At 40.4% G+C, this 19,349-nt stretch overlaps 1 protein-coding gene across 5 annotated transcripts in view; it reads right to left on the bottom strand.

The window, feature by feature from the left end:
* The window catches only part of LOC132823253 (fibroblast growth factor 1-like), a 28,645-nt gene extending 9,901 nt beyond the window's left edge, over positions 1-18,744 (bottom strand). Inside the window, exons 1-4 of one of the 5 annotated variants that reach the window (XM_060836901.1) lie at positions 9,041-9,306; positions 6,263-6,426; positions 5,756-5,961; positions 3,424-3,527 (exon numbers count right to left, since the gene is read on the bottom strand). In XM_060836901.1, the coding sequence (XP_060692884.1) occupies positions 3,424-3,527; positions 5,756-5,924 (273 nt within the window). In that variant the 5' untranslated portion in view covers positions 5,925-5,961; positions 6,263-6,426; positions 9,041-9,306. Of the gene's footprint in view, positions 1-3,423; positions 3,528-5,755; positions 5,962-6,262; positions 6,427-8,271; positions 8,292-9,040; positions 9,307-18,488 lie in introns of those variants that run through there. The other 4 variants (XM_060836902.1, XM_060836899.1, XM_060836900.1 and 1 more) reach the window with 4 other exon arrangements.
* Positions 18,745-19,349: the final 605 nt, after the last annotated feature.

Genomic DNA, 19,349 nt, shown 5'->3' with positions numbered 1-19,349 from the left:
CAGCCCTCTGACCTCAGTGCTTTCTCAATGTGTTCCAAGTTAACCTGTGCTATTTGAGTTAAATGGCCTACTCATCAAGAGCCAATCCACACATTTAGCCAGAACTGGGAAAATGTGATGACTTTTCTGTCAGGCTGGATCTGCAGGAGGGGATTTATGGTCTGGTACAGGCCTATCAAGTACGTTTTAAAATTTCATTTCCAGTTTCTTTATGAGTTAAAGGGGAATCCTTCATTGGGTATTACAAAGTTTCCTACTTTGATAATGACATCCACCACCACCAGTCTTGATCCTCTCCCTCTCCCCACTTCCCTAGCTCCCACATCTTAATCAGGAATCCTCCTTCTTTAACTGTGACTGCTCAAAGCATTATCAGGGACAGCAATCTCCTGTTGCCTGAATTCCTGATCATCTGGCAAATTGTCCAGATTACAGCTCACAGAGAGAAGCTATGGAAACTCAGTTTAGTCATCAGCTGGACCCCAATCTCCTCAGACTCCTCTGGTACACCAACCTCGGGGGTCTTGCAGATCCTGTAAAATTCGAGTCCCTGTGCTTTTTTAGTGAAACACTGGAGGGTTGTGAGAATCCATGCTTGTGAAGGATCCCTGTCTTTGTGAAGGCAGGTTCAAGAATCACACGACACCAGGTTATAGTCCAATGTTTATTTGAAAACACTAGCTTTCATAGTGCTGTGTCTTCATCAGGTGTTGGTGAGAGAGGAAGACCTTAAACACAAGGAAGACCTTGATCCTTATAAATTTTGGATCTCCGAAAGCTAGTGTTTTCAAATAAATCCATTGGACTATAACCTGGTGTCATGTGATTTCTGACCTTGTCCAACCCAGTACAACACCGGCACCTCCACATCATGGCTATGTGAAGGGACAACAGCAGGCAAACTGGCAAGAAAGCCTAATCTTCAATCCTGTCTGTACTGCCAATCATGATAATCATTTTTTGAGCAGAAACAAGACAAAACTCTACCGTTACTGGGAGTTGGAGAAGTTTGTTTGCTAGTTAAAACACTGTGATTTGATCAGTTTTCTTCAGTCCAGCAACTGTGAGTTTGATAGTTGCTTTTCCCCAGTTGCTCGTCCAGTTTGTTTTGTGTTTATTTGGGGTGGGGTGAGGGGCTGTAGTTTTCCTGAGCTCAAAGAGGACAGGTGAGTCCTGTTTCCTTTGTCTCATAACAGTAATTTGCAAAGACGTTACCTCCCCTATACTTATCTCTTAGAGCGGAGTCAAGCTGTGGGATGTGATTAATGGCCTGACAGGAAGGAACAGGAGAATAGAATAGCAAAGAAGGAAAGCAAAGAGAGGGTGGAATGAGAGAAGGAAGCTGTTATGGACAAATGTGTCATTGTGAAGGGCCCTTTGTGATCAATGTATTGGACAGCACATACATCTGTTTCAACTGTGGTGGAGGGGAAGGTTAAGAGAACACCTGTTTTACTGACGTTTGTTGGATGTTAAATATTGGCCGTAGGAATTGGGAAAACACCTCTGCTCTTCTCTGACGCAGTGTCATAGGGATTTAAGACTCACCAGGCTCGGATTTGTGTCTCATCTGAAAGACAGCACCTCCAACAGCACGCTGTCAGTACTGCATCAGCAGGGTCTGCCCAGATTGTATGGCTCAGCCATACTTAGCCTGAGGTAGGAATTTCATTCCGTCCCCTCACCTTACCATTGTTGTTCCTCAGTGCCAGACATATTCGGAAATCTTACCTATTAGTTGCCATTCATCAGCCAGGTTATTGAATCAGGAGTTGAGCCAAAGAGATTATGGACTTCACACACTTGATACTTTGTCTCCCTCTCTCATGAAGGATGACCTTAACCTGCTGAGTCAATGCCTTGCGACAACAACATATGGCACCTTTAACATAATCAAACATCTCAACACACTTCACAGGAACATTATGCAGCAGAGTATGCACTGAGTCACATAGAAGATATGAAGTCAGGTGATCAGAAGCTTTGTCAAATTGGCAGATTTTAACAAATGCCTTAAAGAGGAAAGTGAGGTAAGAAGGAGAGAAGGGGAGATGTGGGGAGGAACTTCTTGAGTTGGGGGTTTATAAAACTGAAGTACGTGCATCATTGATGGAGCAATGATGATTAGTAGTGGGCTTCGGCAAGTACAAAACACAAATGCTTTTGGTGATTGAGGATTCTGATTTGCTTGGGTCTCTGCCTATGGATTAATTGCTTCTTCTGGCAAATGCTTAATGTAGAGAACTGGTTCTCAATTAATTGAAACATAAATCATCAAGGCTCTTGTAAGGATTGATGTGAGGAAAATGTTTCCTCTATGGCCCGTTTAAAGAGATGAGGCTTTTTTTTCCTCACGCTGGTTGGGAATCTTTGGAACTCATTTCCTAAAAAGGTGAGAAAGCAAATGCTTGAATCTTTTTACGGCGGAGATTATACATTCTTGGTAAGCAACAGAGTAAAAGGTTATCTTGGTGGGGGAAATCATGGATTTGAGATTACAATCAGATCAGCAGCAATCTTAGGGTCATAGAGTCATATGGCACAGAATCAGACCTGTCAGTCCAACTTGTCAATGCTGACCAGGTATCCTAAACTGAACTAGTCCCATTTGCCTGCTTTTGCCCTGAACTCCCCTGCTGAACTTCTCCACTTCTATGTATGTCTATCTGTCTGCCTGTCTCTCTCCTCCTTCAAGATCCTTCTTTAAACAGACCTCTTGGACTAGGCTTCCAGTCACCTCTCTTAATATCTCCCTTTGTGGATCAGTGACCAAAGAATCACCTCATGATATCTTTAACTGCACTGAAAATGTTATATCAAAGCATAACTGTTGTATGACTGTAATGCTGCTTTCCTGAGATTAGATCCTAAAGGTGAAATCCTGGAACTCTATCACTAACAGCAGAATAGGTGGATTGCAATGGTTTAGGAAGGTGCTGCCTACCACCATTTCCAGGCAGTGGGAGCTGGATTAACAAATGCTGGGCCTAGCCAGTGACATCCATGTCCTGTGAAAGTATAAATATAAAAATGGATATTGACTAGATTTGTCCAACAGAATTTATTTGAAATCACAAGCTTTCGGAACGTAGCCCCTTCATCCCAAAATTAGGGAAAGGATAAGTATAGCTAGGTACTATTGTTGATCACGATTATAACACATTATTGAATTTGGCTTGATGGGCCAAATGACCTACTCCCACTCCTATTTCTTATTATGAACAGTTCCACCTACAGATTCAAATGCAAGCATTAACTTTTAGGATAGGAAGGGGTCAAGAGATCCCATTTGGGAATCCATCAAAAAAGAATTTGATTAGGGCTACTTTATTGAGCAACAGTGTTATTTTAACTGCAGATACAGAGTATAATAAACATTCAAATGTGAAAAGTGAGCAAAATACAATAGGGGTGTCAACTTACTGAGGAATTAAGCTGTCCCAGTTCGCTCATTGCTAGGTAGCGCCCAGATTCAATCCCTTGAATGGTCACCACTCCTCTACTTACAGCCTGTAGCTGGAGGCGAACTGGAGAGGGATGAATTACATTCAGGATGACACAACCAAACCTAAAGATACACCAAACACAGAGTTCCATTCTGAACTGCATTTGTCGTCTGCATGGATCCCTCTAATGACAGAAGATCCCATTAAGGAAGTATTACATCTGCACGAACATTTTGCTGTGCTCTGTGAACTGCACATTGACAATACCAAACACTAAACCACTAGATAGTCTCATCATAACTCACAGTGAACCACACCATAGAGTCATCCTGTTTTGAAATGTTGAATAAGATTAAACAATGATGATTTGTCCTACAGCTTTAGGAGGTCAGTGCATTTGATGTAGCTGCTTTGATAGTTTCTGACTTCTTCCTTTCCTTATTGTGGACTGTTGTTAAATTAACATACTGATGCAGAGAGAGAGAGAGAGAGAGAGAGAGAGAAAGAGAGAGAGAGAGAGAAATGCAAAAGAGATAGAGCAGAAGAGAATACAACCAAGTGAGCCTAAGTTGCATTCATATCAGGTTTTGGAGGCAATTCTAAAAATTCAATTGGATCAGTATTCAGTTTGTCATAAAAGCATAAGAACTAGGAGCAGAAACATGCTGTTGAATCCATCAAGCTTGCTCTGCCATTCAATGAAATATAACTGATCAGAGTGTGATCTTGGCTTTACCTTCTTGTCTGTGCCCCATATCTCTCAACTCCCTTAAGTCAAGCCCTTAGACACATTTGACCTTAAAATTTACCTATTATGGTGCCATGCAAAAATGTAATCCATTAGTTTGGTAACATTGTAATGTTTCATCTATATCTGCTACCTCTGCCCTCTTACAGGAAAATAGACACAATATTAAACTGCACCCTTGAGGAGGTCCCAGGATGCTGGTCCATTGCAATGTTACATTTGCAAGAATGCTTCCGGGAATGAAAAACTTCAGTAATGCAGTTAGACTTAAGCATGTGGGATTGTTCTCCTTGGAAAGAGAAGGCTGAGAGGAGGTTTAATGGATATGTCAAAAATCATGGGTGGGCTGGGCAGTGTAGGTAGGGAGAAGTTGTTCTCACTCATAAAAGAGATTTAAAGTGATGTACAAACATGGCAAGGATAATGTGAGGAAATACTTTTTACACAGCAAGTGGTTAAGGCACTGCTTGGAAATGTGGTAGAGTTGGAATTGAGGCATTCAAGATGATATTTGATGATTATCTGGAAAATAATGGTGAATAGGGATGGAAAAAAGGCAGGAGATTGATATTGGGGAATAGAGCTGGTAGGGGTGGGCTGAATGGCCTCAGTATGCATTTTAACAATTTTGTGACTCAGTGAGGTCACATTGTGATTCTCGCCAGTTTTGCACTCTCCCCAACCCTATCTGGCAGGATTGCCTCCTGCCTGCCACTCAGGTGGTCTATTTGCTCAACTTTTGGGTGGGAAATAGAGCTAGAATATAAAGCCATTAAGATTGATGGGGCATCATTACCCCTGGACTTTGGTCATTTTCAGTTTCATGTTCACTTCCCCTTCCCCGCCTTCAACTCTTAATATAAATAGTGGGACTCCAGGCTATGAAAATACATCAGCAGATCCAGATGAAAGGAGGAATTGCATTAACTGGGTTGTCACATATGTTTAAATTGTTCCCAGAGATGAAAAAATGACAAATTGTCTCTTGGGAACAGAACCAAGATAATGTGGGCCTGGGAGAGGAAAAATGATAACAAGATTATAGAAAACTAATTTGAATTTAGAGTTTAACATTTAAGACAGATATCAATAGATGTGTAGATATTAAAACTTTCAAGGGAAATGGGCAGTGTGGGAAAATGGATGGTGTGGGAAAATGACTTGCAGGGAGAAAATCAGCCATGATCGACTTGAATGGTGGAGCAGAACTGAGGGGCCGAATCACCTCATCCTGCTGCTATTTCCTAAGTTGCTTGTGCACTTGCAGTGAGCAACAGTCAGCTTCACTGTGAAAACTGCATGGTCATTGTCTGTAAATTATAAATGCTTTAAGAAAAAGTTCAAATGATTGTACTGAGAAACTAACAAGGCATTAGCATTTTCAGATTTTTGTCTCCCTAAAACGCCACTGGAAACCTTGTTCTCCTGACTGCTAAGAAGTCCTTAGTGAATTGAACTTGGAACGTTACGAAGCAGTTACCAAGCAACACAAGCCCAAACACACACATAAACACACACTTTAACAATGCAGTATACATGAAGGCTGAAAAAGAATTCTCACTGTATGCATCGCTGCGGTCTCTCGTCCCCTCTACTTGTCCGTCAGGGAGAAGTCGAACAAAGTACCCTCCATTTGCACAGTACAAGAGCTTTGGGTCTTTGTAGTTCACCAGAAAGTGATTAAAGGAATTGGACAAGTCTGATAAACTTGTCACCGTTCCAGCATCCATGTTGCCTCCAGCACAGTGTTCATATGGCTCTTCTCCCCTGCAATAAATCAATGGGCATATAACAAACCATGCACTTTAAGGAATGCCAGTTTAGGAAACAAAAATATGAGGAATTAGAAGTCTACATCACAACTGTAATTATGTATTTTCTAGGCTTTTTTTTTCACCCTGAGACCTATTCCCTTCTTTCTCCACAAGTTCTTGTATCTTCCCCAGATAGTTCACAGGCACTGGTAAGCTATTCAGCAGCAAAAGGACACACACTCATATCTGATCTTTTTATCACCTGAAACAAACACATACATAAACAGCTTAGGCATGGGCAGGAAAACTCATACAAACTTTCTAGAAGATTCCAGCAATCAGGGTCAGAAATGTGGGTGATTTTCCATTAGTTTATTCCAACCACTAGTCCAGCTGCAGCATGTAGTCTGAAGGATGCACTGCAGCAACTCATCAGGGTATCTTCAACAGGAGCCTCCAAAGCCATGATATTCACCATCTGGAAGGGTTGAGGCAACAAGTGTATAGGAAAACCATTCATTTCCAGTTCCCTTCCCCTGTCACATCTCATTCCAACTTGAACATTTATTGCTTGTTTGTCAACTGACCAAAATACTGAAAACCCCAAATTAGAAGCCCTGCAGGATCATCTTCAACCACATGGACTGCCTCAAATCAAGAAGATGACTAACTGCTACCGTAATTCAAGGTGGGTCACAAAGCGTTGGTTTGCCAGGGAAGTGGGACTGCAGCGGTTCAAGAAGGCAGCTCACCACCACCTTCTCCGGGAAAACTATGGATGGGCAATTCATGCTGACCCAGCCAGCGACACCCACATCCCCAAATGAATAAAAACAATCCTGGAAACCAGCAATAAATACAGTTTGGACTAGAATCCTGTTTAAGGCTGAAGGGAAGTCAGGTAAACCAATTTCATTTGCACTTCATGTGAAAGGAGATGTATTTGTCTATCAACTTTTCTCAGCCATACATGGTTGTCATAATTGTGTTTAAAATAAAAATATACTGATCAGGCAGACTGCCAGAAGTGAACTGAACCAGATGTTGTGATTTGTACCAATAAGGGACACTCATTTAAATATAAGAAGCAACAAGAATTTAATGCAAAAAGCAAAAGCTAATTTTTTTCAAGACCAGAGGAACTTTCCCCACTGTACTGGCCAATTACTTACTCCTCAGCCAGCTTTACACAGACTGATTATCTGGTCATTAATCACACTGCTGTTTGTGGGAGCTTGCTGTACACACATTGCGTTATTTATGACATTACAGGAACTATTACACTCAATTGACTCAATCACCTAAATGACTTAAAGACATCAAAAGAACGGTGGAACTCTAAATCTTTAATTCGATTAAGTAAGAATCAAACTCCACTTTTATTTTTTTAAATAAGAAGTTTGCAACAAAAAAACTTGACTTTTTTTGAAGAAAGGCTTGGCCCTGTAGGCTGCACTGGCATTTATAGCTCATCCCTAGTTGCCCTTGAGAATGTAATAGTGAGCTGCCCTCTTGAATTATTACAAACCATTTATAGAATCATTGCGTCATATCGCAACTTCTTCAGTCATTCCTCATTACTGAAGTTTCTCATTCTTGGAATCATTCTTGTAAATCATTTCTGGTCTCTCTTCAGTGTCTTCACATCTTTCCTGTATTGTGACACCCACAACTATACACAATACTCCAGCTGAGGTCTAACAAGTGTCTTGTACAAGTTCAGCGTCACTTCCTTGCTGTTGTATGCTTATTAATAAAGCTGAAATCTCTGCACACTTTACTAACTGCTTTCTCCACTTGTCCTGTCACCTTTAATGATCTGTGCACATGCACGCCCAGGTATTTCTGCTCCTGCACCCACTTTAGAATTGTATTCCTATTTTGTATTGTCATTCAATGTTCTTCGTACACCTTATAGATGCACATGGTACATGCAGAAAGCTTATTTCACCTTATGGAAGAGTCGAAGACCAGAGGGGAAAATCTTATGATGAATAGAAGGTAGTTGATGAAGCAGCTGATGATTGTTGGATCTCGTAAACTACCCTGAGGGACTCTTTTGGTGCAGTGGTTATGTCCCTATGTCTGGGGTTCAAGCCCCACCCGCTTCAGGTATGTGTTATAGCATATCTAATCAGGTTGATTAAGAAATATCTACATTGAGGAATTCCTGTAGAGCTGAGATGACTGACCTCCAACAACTCCAACCATATTCCTTTGTGCTTGGTATGACTCAAAGCAGTGGAACATTGCTACCAATTCTAGTTTTGCTCCTTGACACTCAATCAAAAGCTTACTTGATGGCCAAGGCAGTCACTCTCACCTTCCCTCTATAATTCCACTCTTTTGTCCATGTTTGAATCCAGATTGTTATGAGGTCAGAAGTCAGAAGTTGAGTGGCCCTTGCAGATCCTAAACTGAGTGACAGTGAGCAGGTTATTGCTAAGCAAGAGGTGTTTGGCAGCACCGTTGATGACACCTCTCATTACTTTACTGAAGTTTGAAACTAGATTGATGCGACAGTAATTGGTTTGTTGAGATTTATTGTCAATTCTGCACAATTTTCCACAGTGTTGGGTAGATGTCAGTGTTGTAGCTTTACTGGAACAGCTCGGCTAGGGGTATGGCACATGCTGAAGCTCCAGTGTTAATTATTATTGTTGGAATATTATCAGGACAAACAGTCTTTACAGTGACGTGTCATTAGCAGTTAGGAACCTGTTTTTGCTTAGTATCTTCACGGTTTGTATGTTGCTCATTGGCTGAGTGGCTCTGTATCCATCATGGAGACTGCAGCTAATTCTAATCATTTTTCCAGCAAATTGTGGTGTGCATACACCATTGGAGGTACAGGGAACAGGTTCATTTAGGGGTATTCACTACCAATATCACTATTGTAGTGAAAATGTTGCTTCAACAATCCCTCGGCTAGGAGAGGAACATTTCTCTAACAGATGAGCCTTCTTGTGTTAACACACAGGGTGTCCCTGATTTATGAACTTCCGACCTACAAACCTTTGCACTTACAAATATAATCCTAAATATGTGCTGTAATTATAAAGACCTGACATGCAAACATTTCCTGTACTTACGAACAGCTGCTTTATATTGTTCTGCATTGTGTTCCGACTTGTGTACAAATCGACTCACAAAAGAATTCAGGAACGAAACCCATTCACAACGTGGGGACTGTCTGCACAGCACTTGCTATAGATCTTCATTATGAGTGGCGCAATCAGCTCACAAGTTGCCCAGAGCAATAACTAGGTTTTAAGGAATATGACCCGACCATTAAATTAGCGTTGCTTTGTGGTAGAATGTACAAAAGTTTCACAGAAACTAAACGTAAACCACATTGTTTCTCTGCAGTGACAGGAAGCAGCAGAGAACACAATAATAAATGACTGAGACAACCGCCTCCAACTGAATGCCTTAAAATCCCTCGGATTGTCTGAGGTCATGTACATATTAGGACATGTCTGAAGCACTCTGTAAGCAATGAGCTGACTTGGACTGGGCAAGACCTAGTAAGAGCACACAGTTTTTGAATGTTTTTGAGATTTATAACACAAGCACAGTATCCACTAATTAAAAGAGTTTTGAGGAGCTGCTGTATAACAACGATAAAAAGTTTGAACAATTCCAATTTTGGGAATGCTTTCTGGGCCATCATCCAAGACTGTGCCAAAATAAAATGATGACGCTGCTGGAAGTGATGAATTTTCTCATCCAGTTTTATAAATACCAGCTTGACATCCTGTTTGTTCAGCATTGACTGTTTCTTCAACAGGATAGGTTCAGGAAGGACGGTTCCCCTTGATGGGGTTAAATTCAAGTGGTAACATAATCTCAGAAAAAGGGGTCGCCCATTTAGAAACAAGATGATGATGATGAATTTCATGGAGATGGAATTTCTGTTTTGGAATTCTCTAACCCAGAGAATTGTGATTGTTGTTTAATTAAATATATAGATTTACTGGAAAGGGTGCAAAAAGGATTTACAAGGATGATACCAAGTCTGGAGGTTATAAGGAGACTCTGGATATGCTAGGAGTTTTTTCTCAAGGAGTGTAGGAGGCTGATTTATAAAATTGTGAGGGGCATAGATAAAGTCTTTTCCCCAGGGTATGGGAGTCCAAAACTAGAGTGCATAGGTCTAAGGTGAGTGGGGAAAGAATTAAAAAGGACCTGAAGGTAATGCTTTCACACAGAGGGTGGTGTTTATATGGACTGAGCTGTCACAGCAGGTGGTAGAGGCAAGTACAATTACAAAATTTTAAAAGCATTTGGACAGGTACATAGATAGGAAAGGTATAGAGGGATGTTGATCAAATGCAGGGAAATGGGACGAGTTAAGTTTACCAACCTAGTTGGCATGGACAAGTTGGAATGAAGGGTCTGTTTCCATACTGTGTGACTCAATGACTCTATTTATGAATGAAATATGTTCATTGAATATGTACAAGACAGAGACCAACAGATTTCTAAATATTAAAGACATCAAGTGACATGGGGGATAGTGTGGGAGAATGGCATTGAGACAGAGTCAACCATGATCCAGAATAATGGCAGTGCAGGCCAAAGGAGCTGTTCCTATTTCCTATGTTCCAAAGGTCAGGTGTTGTGGATTGAAAGATAAATATTAACTGTTATTCTCCTGGTTTTCTTTGATAAAATTCCTTGGGATATTTTACATTCAGCTAAGATAAAAGTGAGGCCCTGATTTGGCACCTGATCCAAAGGATGGGACCTCTGGACAGTGCAGCCCTCGTTCTGTACTGTAACAGACTGCCAGTCTTGATTTTGGACTCAAGTTTTTGGAGTGGATCTTGATCTATGTACGATCTTAGATTCAAAGGTAGAGCGAGTTACAACTGAACTATAGCAGTAACCATGAACCCGGGGAGAACAGATAAATATGAGTTACTCTGGAGCGAGCAATAACAGGCATGGGGAAGTTGTAGAGAAAGATACGAGATACTTAGGACTTGAGATTCATAGTGAAGCTTTCTAACAACTATTGACATTACAAAAGATCGCCATACATCTGGTAATCCAACGGGCCCTATGATGAAGCTCCAATAATGGATAATATTCTTAGCTAAGCTACCAATGTTGACACAGCTTGCAAAAGAGTGACAGGTTTGCTTGGCTGACATTTTTTATTCCCTTGTAGTGTTTTTCTTTTATTTTCTCTTTGAATAATTTTTCAATGCCTGCATGTTTATTTCGATAAGACTAGGAGTTGTGAAGTGTATAAAAGCTTATTATCATTAATACTGTGCATGGCTGTGCTTGATTAACGTCTACTTGAAGTTTAAGTTGTACACTTTTACGCAGCAGATTTTCTAAATTTTGTTCATTATTGTCTCAACTCAATTATAATTTCACAGACTTTCCAGACTTTGGGAAAAGCTTATTCACTCCTTGAAAATTGGGAGAATGGCATATAGGATACATGGGGATACGGAAGGCATTAGGAGTATGAAGGGTGATGGAGGGCACATGGGAGACATGAGGACACATGGTGTCATGTGGGTGGCTGGGGAATGAGGGATGACGGACTTAGCTAATAGAACAAATAACAAAGAACAATATATCACAGGAATAGTCACTTCGACCCACTGAGCTTATGCCGACACAAGATGCTTTCTAAATTAAAAACCTTTTGCCTCAACATTGTTCAAATTCATCCATTTCTTGCCTATTCATGAATCTGTCAAGATTCCTCTTGTGTGTCACTTTGTAGCTGCTTCTACATTTTCACTGGCAGTGCATTCAGCCTCTGTTAAAAAGAAATTGTCTCTTGCATCTCCTTTAGTCTTTCCTCCTTTTACCTTAAACCAATGTCCCCGAGTGATTGACATTTCTACCCTGGGAGAACCCTTTGACCCATTTTATCCATGTCTCTCAAAGTTCTGTAGATCTCTGTTGGGTTGCCCCTCAGCTTCCGATGTTCAAGTGGAAACATTCCGAATATGTCCAATCTCTCGTCATAGCTAACACCGTCCAAAGGTACTGCCTGGTTAACCTTTTCTGTACCTTCTCCAATGCTCTCACATCTATTGGATAATGTGGTGACTGGAATTTTGCATAATATGCTAAATGTGGCCTAAGTAAAATTCTAACAAGCTGCAACATACTTTGCAAATTTTTCTACTCTATACCCCAAACAATGAAGGCAAGCATACCATATACCTTCTTGATCACCTTATGAACTTATGTTGCCATTTTCAGGACCTGTGTGCCTAAATCCCTCCAGATCTTGATCAGTTGGGTCAATGGGCCGGGGAGTGGCAGATGGAATTTAACTTAGATAAATGTGAGGTGCTGCATTTTGGAAAGGCAAATCAGGGCAGGACTTATATTCTTAATGGTAAGGTCCTGGGGAGTGTTGATGAACAAAGAGACCTTGGAGTGCCGGTTCACCAATTCCTTGAAAGTGGAGTCGCAGGTTGATAGGATAATGAAGAAGGCATTTGGTATGGTTTCTTTAATTGTCAGAGCATCAATTAAAGGAATTGGGAGGTCATGTTATGGCTGAACAGAACATCGGTTAGGCAATTTTTGGAATAATGTGTGCAGTTCTTGTCTCCCTCCTATCGGAAGAATGTTGTGAAACTTGAAAGGGTTCAGAAAAGATTTACAAGGATGTTACTAGGTTTGGAGGATTTGAGGAATAGGGAGAGGCTGAGTAGGCTGGGGCAGTTTTCCCTGTGCATCACAGGCTGAGGGGTGACCTTAAATCATGAGGGGCATGGATAGGATAAATAGACAAAGTCTTTTCACTGGGTTGGTGGAGTCCGGAACTAGAGGATGAGCGGGGAAAGATATAAAAGATATATAAGGGACAACATTTTTATGCTGAGGGTGGTCCAGGTATGGAATGAGCTGCCAGAGGAAGTGGTGGAGGCTGGTACAATTATGACATTTAAGAGGCATCTGGATGATGGGTATATGAATAGTAAGGGTTTAGAGGGATATGGACTAAGTACTGTCAAAGGGAGTAGATTAGGTTAGGGTATCTAGATGGCACGGACGAGTTGGAGCAAGTTATTTCTGTGTTGTACATCTCTATGATATTATGACTCTATGTTCATGATTCTAAGGTTCGGCCATTTACCATTTATTTTTCTCTATAATTGGACCTTCAAAAATGCATCCCCTCGCATTTATCCAGATTAAATTTCATCTGGCATTTCTCTGCCCAAGTCTCCAGCCTATCTATATCCTGTTGTATACTCTAGCGATTCCCCTCACTATCTGCAGCTCCCTCAGACATTGTGTCATCCACAAATTTACTAGTCAGACCACTTATATCTCTTCCAAATCATTCATATATAATATATATATTGCAAACAACAAGGGTCTGAGCACCAATCTCTGCGCAACACCACTGGTCACGGATCTCGAGTCAGAAAAACATCATTCCACCTCTACTATTTCTTTGCAACCATGCAGTTCTGAATCCATCTTATCACCTTACAGTGGATCCCATGTGACTTCATCTTCTGTATCAGTCTGCCATAAGGGACCTTGTTAAATGCTTTGCTAAAGCCCATGTAGACAACATCCACCACCATACCCTCATCAATCATCTTTGTCAGTTTCTCAAAAATCTCAATCAAATTTGTGAGCCATGGCTTCCCCTGCCCAAAACCACGTCAACTGTCCATAATAAGTCCATTATTTTCCAAATCCAAGTTAATCCTGAACTTAAGAATCTTCTCCAATAACATTCTTATCTCTGATGTAAGGCTCACTGGCCTGTGATTACCCAGATTATCCCTGTTGCCTTCTTAAACAAAGGAATATTGACTATCCTCCAGTCCTCTAGTACTTCACTTGTGTCTAGAGAGGATATAAAGATTTCATATTCGGCCCCAGCAATTTCCTCCATTGCCTCTGTCTGTCTTCTGGGATAGAGCCCATCAGTTTTTGGGATTTGTCTGTATTAATGCTTTTCAAAACATCCAGCACCTCTTTTTGTATTGACATACCCTAGAATTTCAACATAACTCTCTCCAGAATCGCACCCCCATTGTCCTTCTTCATAAATTCATCAAGGACCTCACCACACCCTTCGGCTCCATGCATAAATTTTTTCCTTTGACCTTGAATGGACCTACCCTTTCCCTGGCTTGCTCCTTTTATGCACAAAAATAAAAAAAACTTAGGATGTTCCTTAATCCAGTTTACTATGGGTATTTCATGTCTCCGTTCAGCCCTCCTAACTCCTTGTTTAAGTTCTTTCCTGCGTTCTTTGTAGTCCTTGAGAGCTCCATTTGTCTTCAGTTTCCTAAATTTCACATATGCTTCTTTTCTCTTTTTGAGTCAGCTCATAACTTACCTTGTCATCCAAAATTCCTGAATCTTGCTATCCTTATCTTTTACTTATTCCCACATGGACTTACCCTCAAACTCCAGTCAACATGCCTCAGTTCCTGCCTAATATTGTTGTAGTTAGGTTTCCACCAGTTTAGTACATTCACCTGAGGATTTATCCTTATCCTTAAGCACCTTAAAACTTAAAGAATTATGATCACTGTTCCCAAAATGCTCCCCCATGGAAGCTTCAATCACTTGGCCAGGCCCAGTAACTGGAGATGGGCTTTCTAGCCTACGTTGCTGCCTTGACCCTACCTCCAGGGTGTTGGATCAGATTTCACCTTCTCGTGCCTCACCAGAGGAAAAAATAAGGCAGCTCAGTCCTCCTTGAATGCAGATGGACCTTTGGAGCCAGGCATGTTCCTATCTCATGCTTCAAAACTCCTCCTTTTTCAGTTTCTATAATTACATTATACTCCCTTATGATCAGAAAAACAGCACAGTAGAGGATCAATTTCACCAATGATTACAGAAGTGAGAACTCAAAGTAGTCACTGTCCATTCTATTAAGGTAGAAGGTAATATACCTGGTAGAGGAATTTCATTGTATAGGGTACAATACTTTTTGATAGAGAAAGATTTTGATTTCTAATAATCTAGTTATGTGTGAGCAGATAACCAGAACTCTGCTGTTAAAGCTTTGTGGAGTCAGCTGTCCTGGATACTAATTAACTGCAGTTCACGTGGAGACAGAGATCACAGTAGCCAGTAGTAAAACCTTTATTAGTCGAGTCTAAGTAAACTAGCCAAAGACGACTTGAATTTATCCCATCCCTTATCAGCTTATACCATCGCTGCCTGAAAGCACTTCATGCTATGAATTATATTTGGTGCATAGAGGATGTTGCCTTTAGGGAGTTTTACAATGATCTCCTCCAGAGACAAGTCAGGAACTAATACCAATAATCACTTCAAAGTGGCAATCTAACTGCACCCTTTATGTATTTGTTGCCTCATTCAAACTTCCTGAGCTAGTATTAGTTCTTTTACTGCAGCATTTCTTTCTTTTTGCAATTTTTCTTCCTTTTTAAACTGTTGGGAAGACCATAAACTCTGTTCCCTAAACATCCATCCCACCACCTCTCTGGCTATTGCATAGCATTATGATCCTTGTGGAGAACATTAACATGTGAAAAGAAATTAATTCTACCAGTGAATAATTGCAAAAATTGCACAAGGTTCCACATTTTAAGATGTTTACTATAACAGTCAAATTAAAAGCCACGTTGACGAAATACTATTTCAACAGACAAATGATACTCTAAACTACAGAAAAGATTCCTTATTTAAGTTTTTAAAATTATTGAAAATTACTGTCACAGTTACACTTTACTGTGGTCCTTAAGCAGGCATTCTACTCTTCTGTAACCAGTCCTAAATTACTCTCAGATCTTGTTTTCTTTCTTTTCCTTTCAAAGTCAGGCAACTCTTAATCTCAGAATTGACATTGACCGTAAGAGATATAAGAGGTTTTTGCCTCTTGTTCACAGTAGGTAACTTTGCCAGTCTTATTTAAATCTTTAGGAAATTGGTCTGTTCAATTTGAGTGTGAGTTCTCACCATATGGTGAAATATAGATAACTTATTGCCTTAATCTTCCTGCTCTCTCTCTCTCTCTCAGATTCGTGCTCCAACTCTGTGTGAATTTCAATGATATTTAAGAATGTCTGCATTGAACAACTTCCTATGGACTCTTTCTCTTCCATGTCCATCTCCGTGGCAAGATGAATCATATTGGGTTTGTATTAACTCTAAACTGCCTAACACCATTCTATCTTACAAATAAGCAGATGGTTTAAAGTATAACCATTTACGAAACCATTTTTAGCATCTCCCTGGGACTTGGAGACTAAGTCCATCCACTGTCAGCGCAGCAGTTTGAGTCATTGTCTCCAAATGTGAATACCTTATACCTTCTTCTCAATAAGATAACTGGCCCTGCCCCTTTAATCTTTAGTAACCAACCAACGAGAGCAGGAGATTTCAGAACAGGTCACATGACTCTTTCATTCCTCTATTTTAAATTAAACTCACGTCCCCAGAACAAAGCGATTTTATAAAATCCTGCCTTTGTAATGCTTTGGTTGACTGTGCCTGTGTAGACACATAGCATTCTTCAACCCTGCGTTGATTTTCTGACCCTGTACCTTCTCCATCATAAACTATGTTTATTCTGTGTAATCACCCAATTTAGTTCTGTCTCAATTCATCTGCTGAAACTCTTATCTGTGCTTTCACTGCCTCCAGAGCTGCCTCTTCCATTGCTCTCCAGATGGGTTTCTCCTTTCATGCTGCCCACGAATTTGAGCTGATCCTCAAAAATGCTTGTTTGATTTCATAATGCTCATCAAATCCCATTGGTCCATCACCTTTGCACTCACTGAGGTACAATATTTTCTTAACACCTTGAATATATAATTCTCAATCTCTGCAAGGTTTCACTCCTCCCTATCTCGAACCCACCCAATCTAAAATCCTCTGAGGTCTTCAATCTTGTGCATCATGATTTATTTTTACTTATTTTTAGATTAGATTACCTACAGTGTGGAAACAGGCCCTCCGAAGAGTAACCCTTCCAGACCCATTCCCCTACCCCCTATTTACTCCTGACTAATGCACCTAACACTGTGGGCAATTTATCATGGCCAATTCACCTGACTTGCACATCTTTGGATTGTGGGAGGAAAACCATGCAGACACGGGGAGAATGTTGCTCAAGGCAGGAATTGAACCCGAATCCCTGGCGCTGTGAGGAAGCAGTGCTAACCGCTGAGCCACTATCCCACCCCTCTATCTTTTGGCTGCTCTATCTTCAGTCTTCAAGCTCTCCTCTCTAGGATTCCCTCTCTAAACCTCTAACACCAAGCTCTTGGTCACCTCTCTCAATATCTCCTTCTTGTGGCTCAGTCTCAACACGTTGGTCCATTTTATCAAGGGGTGCCACAATAAGCCACCCAAAGGTGTACTCTTTCAGTACAGGAGTGATTCAGCAGGGACTTTGGGGGTTGGAGTGTTCGGTGAGATTGAGTGACCCAGGCCATTTTTATCTTACCCCACCCAGTGAGGGTAAAGGTAATTGTAATTCATTTCCCCCTGTTTGAGCTGAGTTCAGCCAACTTAATCTTCATGTAAGATTAATACCAGGCACCTTTATGGTTTGCCGGCCTTAGATCTTTACCGAATGAACGATCTGGGGAAATAAATCTACGCTTTTAATTTGGTTCTGGCTGCTGTGGCTGTGAGGAATAGACTTTCAGAGAGAGACCGCTTAGTGTGTCTCATTTTTAGAGAATCTTTAATCTGTGGAAAGAGGTGAAATCTGTTTTTTGTTGAAAAACACCAACTAAAAAACTTAATTGCGATGCAACAATTAAATGTTGAATAATCCCATCCTCCCAAACCAACATTGACTCAGAAGAGCAAACCCTAACAATTAGAGGAGCTACCGTGCCAGGTTGCTCTGCCACCCAATAAGATCATGGATGTTTCACAAACACAACATATTGCTTTTTCCCCATACCTCTTGATTCCATTAGTAACAAAATCTATCAGTTTTGGTATTGAATATACTCAGCAACTCTGAATCAATAGCTTTCAGGGATGGAGAATTTCAGTGGTTCACAAACCTTAGAGCGAATTAATTTCTCACTCATCATTATTCTAAACAATTGAACTCTGAGACTGTAATCCATAGTACTAGACTCCCCAGGCCAGGAGAAATAACCTGGACCCACTCTGTCAAGTTCCTTAAGAATTTTACATAGCTCAATTAGATTACATCTCATTATTTTAACCACTGGGAGTGTAGGCCTGGTCTAGTCAATTCTTTTCATGTGATAGTCTCCTGTACCCTGGATATAAAAGTAAAATCAGCAAGAAAATTGTATTTAAGTTAGATTGTTTCATATAATCAAAAACTTCCAAGTTAAAATGTCTCGTTTCGAACTGATGAATATACTTTAACTGATTGGTGTCTATCTTAATAAGACTTGAGCTGCTCTTGAATATTTCGTAGGGGCTTTAACAGTAAAAAAAGTCAGACCACAAAGATCTTTCTCAAGAAAGACTATCTCCAATCAGACTACAGCCAATCTATTGGAACTTAGTTGGATAGATTGAAATGTCATGGTTCCAGAAGAATTGTAGACTTACCGATCGTTCTGTGACTGACTTGGCCCCAGAATTAGCAACGATCAGCTTTTTGCTTTGAAATTCATGCAATTTGCACAGGGGCCTCTTTGAAAAGACAAACCGGGGCCTTTCAAACGTAAACCATCTCATTTTCCCCAGAGCATTCTGTGCATTCCTTTCCCCATTTTACCACGAAGTCCTTGTCATTTTTAAATTAACTCCCTCCATACGAACTTTCTGCAGGGATCTCATTCCAGTTAAATGATGCTGCTTGAAAATATTAATCCTGTTTTGATAAATTACCCTCCAGACGTTTTTGCTTGAGATAAACTTTAAAGAAGCTGTATCGAGAAAATACAACAGACCATTTAAAATTTAAATCAATTGAATTCCTCAACATCAATGCTCAAGCTATCAGAAATACCTATCTAGGAACAAAATCTGTCCTGTGTCCAGCTTGACACATGTTGATTTTCTCCAAGCAGAAAGAAGAGATGCAATAGTAAATGGATTCTAGAGCAAATGGAGCAGGAGAGAGAGTCTCTTCACAAAGATATTTCTTTCTTTTTCACCAGATCTGCCTGTGAAGTGTTAAATGACAGACTGAGAGAAATAAACAACTTAAATGACATGGAGGTTACATCCGCTTGTCCAACGATAAGGAGACCAAACTGAAAGTTCAGAAACATGAACATACTTTATCATTCACAAACAGATGCTCAGAGAAGAGAGAAAATTATTGCTGGTATCAGATTCTGCTCTGGCCAACAAAAGTTTGGATATCAGATGACAGAACAAAAACACATTTTAAAAAGTAGGATGTGTTTTCACATTGTTAAGATGGTTCACTTGCTGTCACTTTGACCTCTGAGACGGAAGATA

This window comes from Hemiscyllium ocellatum, chromosome 16 (genome assembly GCF_020745735.1).
Source record: "Hemiscyllium ocellatum isolate sHemOce1 chromosome 16, sHemOce1.pat.X.cur, whole genome shotgun sequence".
NCBI classification, from domain to species: Eukaryota; Metazoa; Chordata; class Chondrichthyes; order Orectolobiformes; family Hemiscylliidae; genus Hemiscyllium; species Hemiscyllium ocellatum.
Note: the sequence above shows the minus strand (reverse complement) of the source record. Positions and strands in the feature narration are given on the sequence as shown.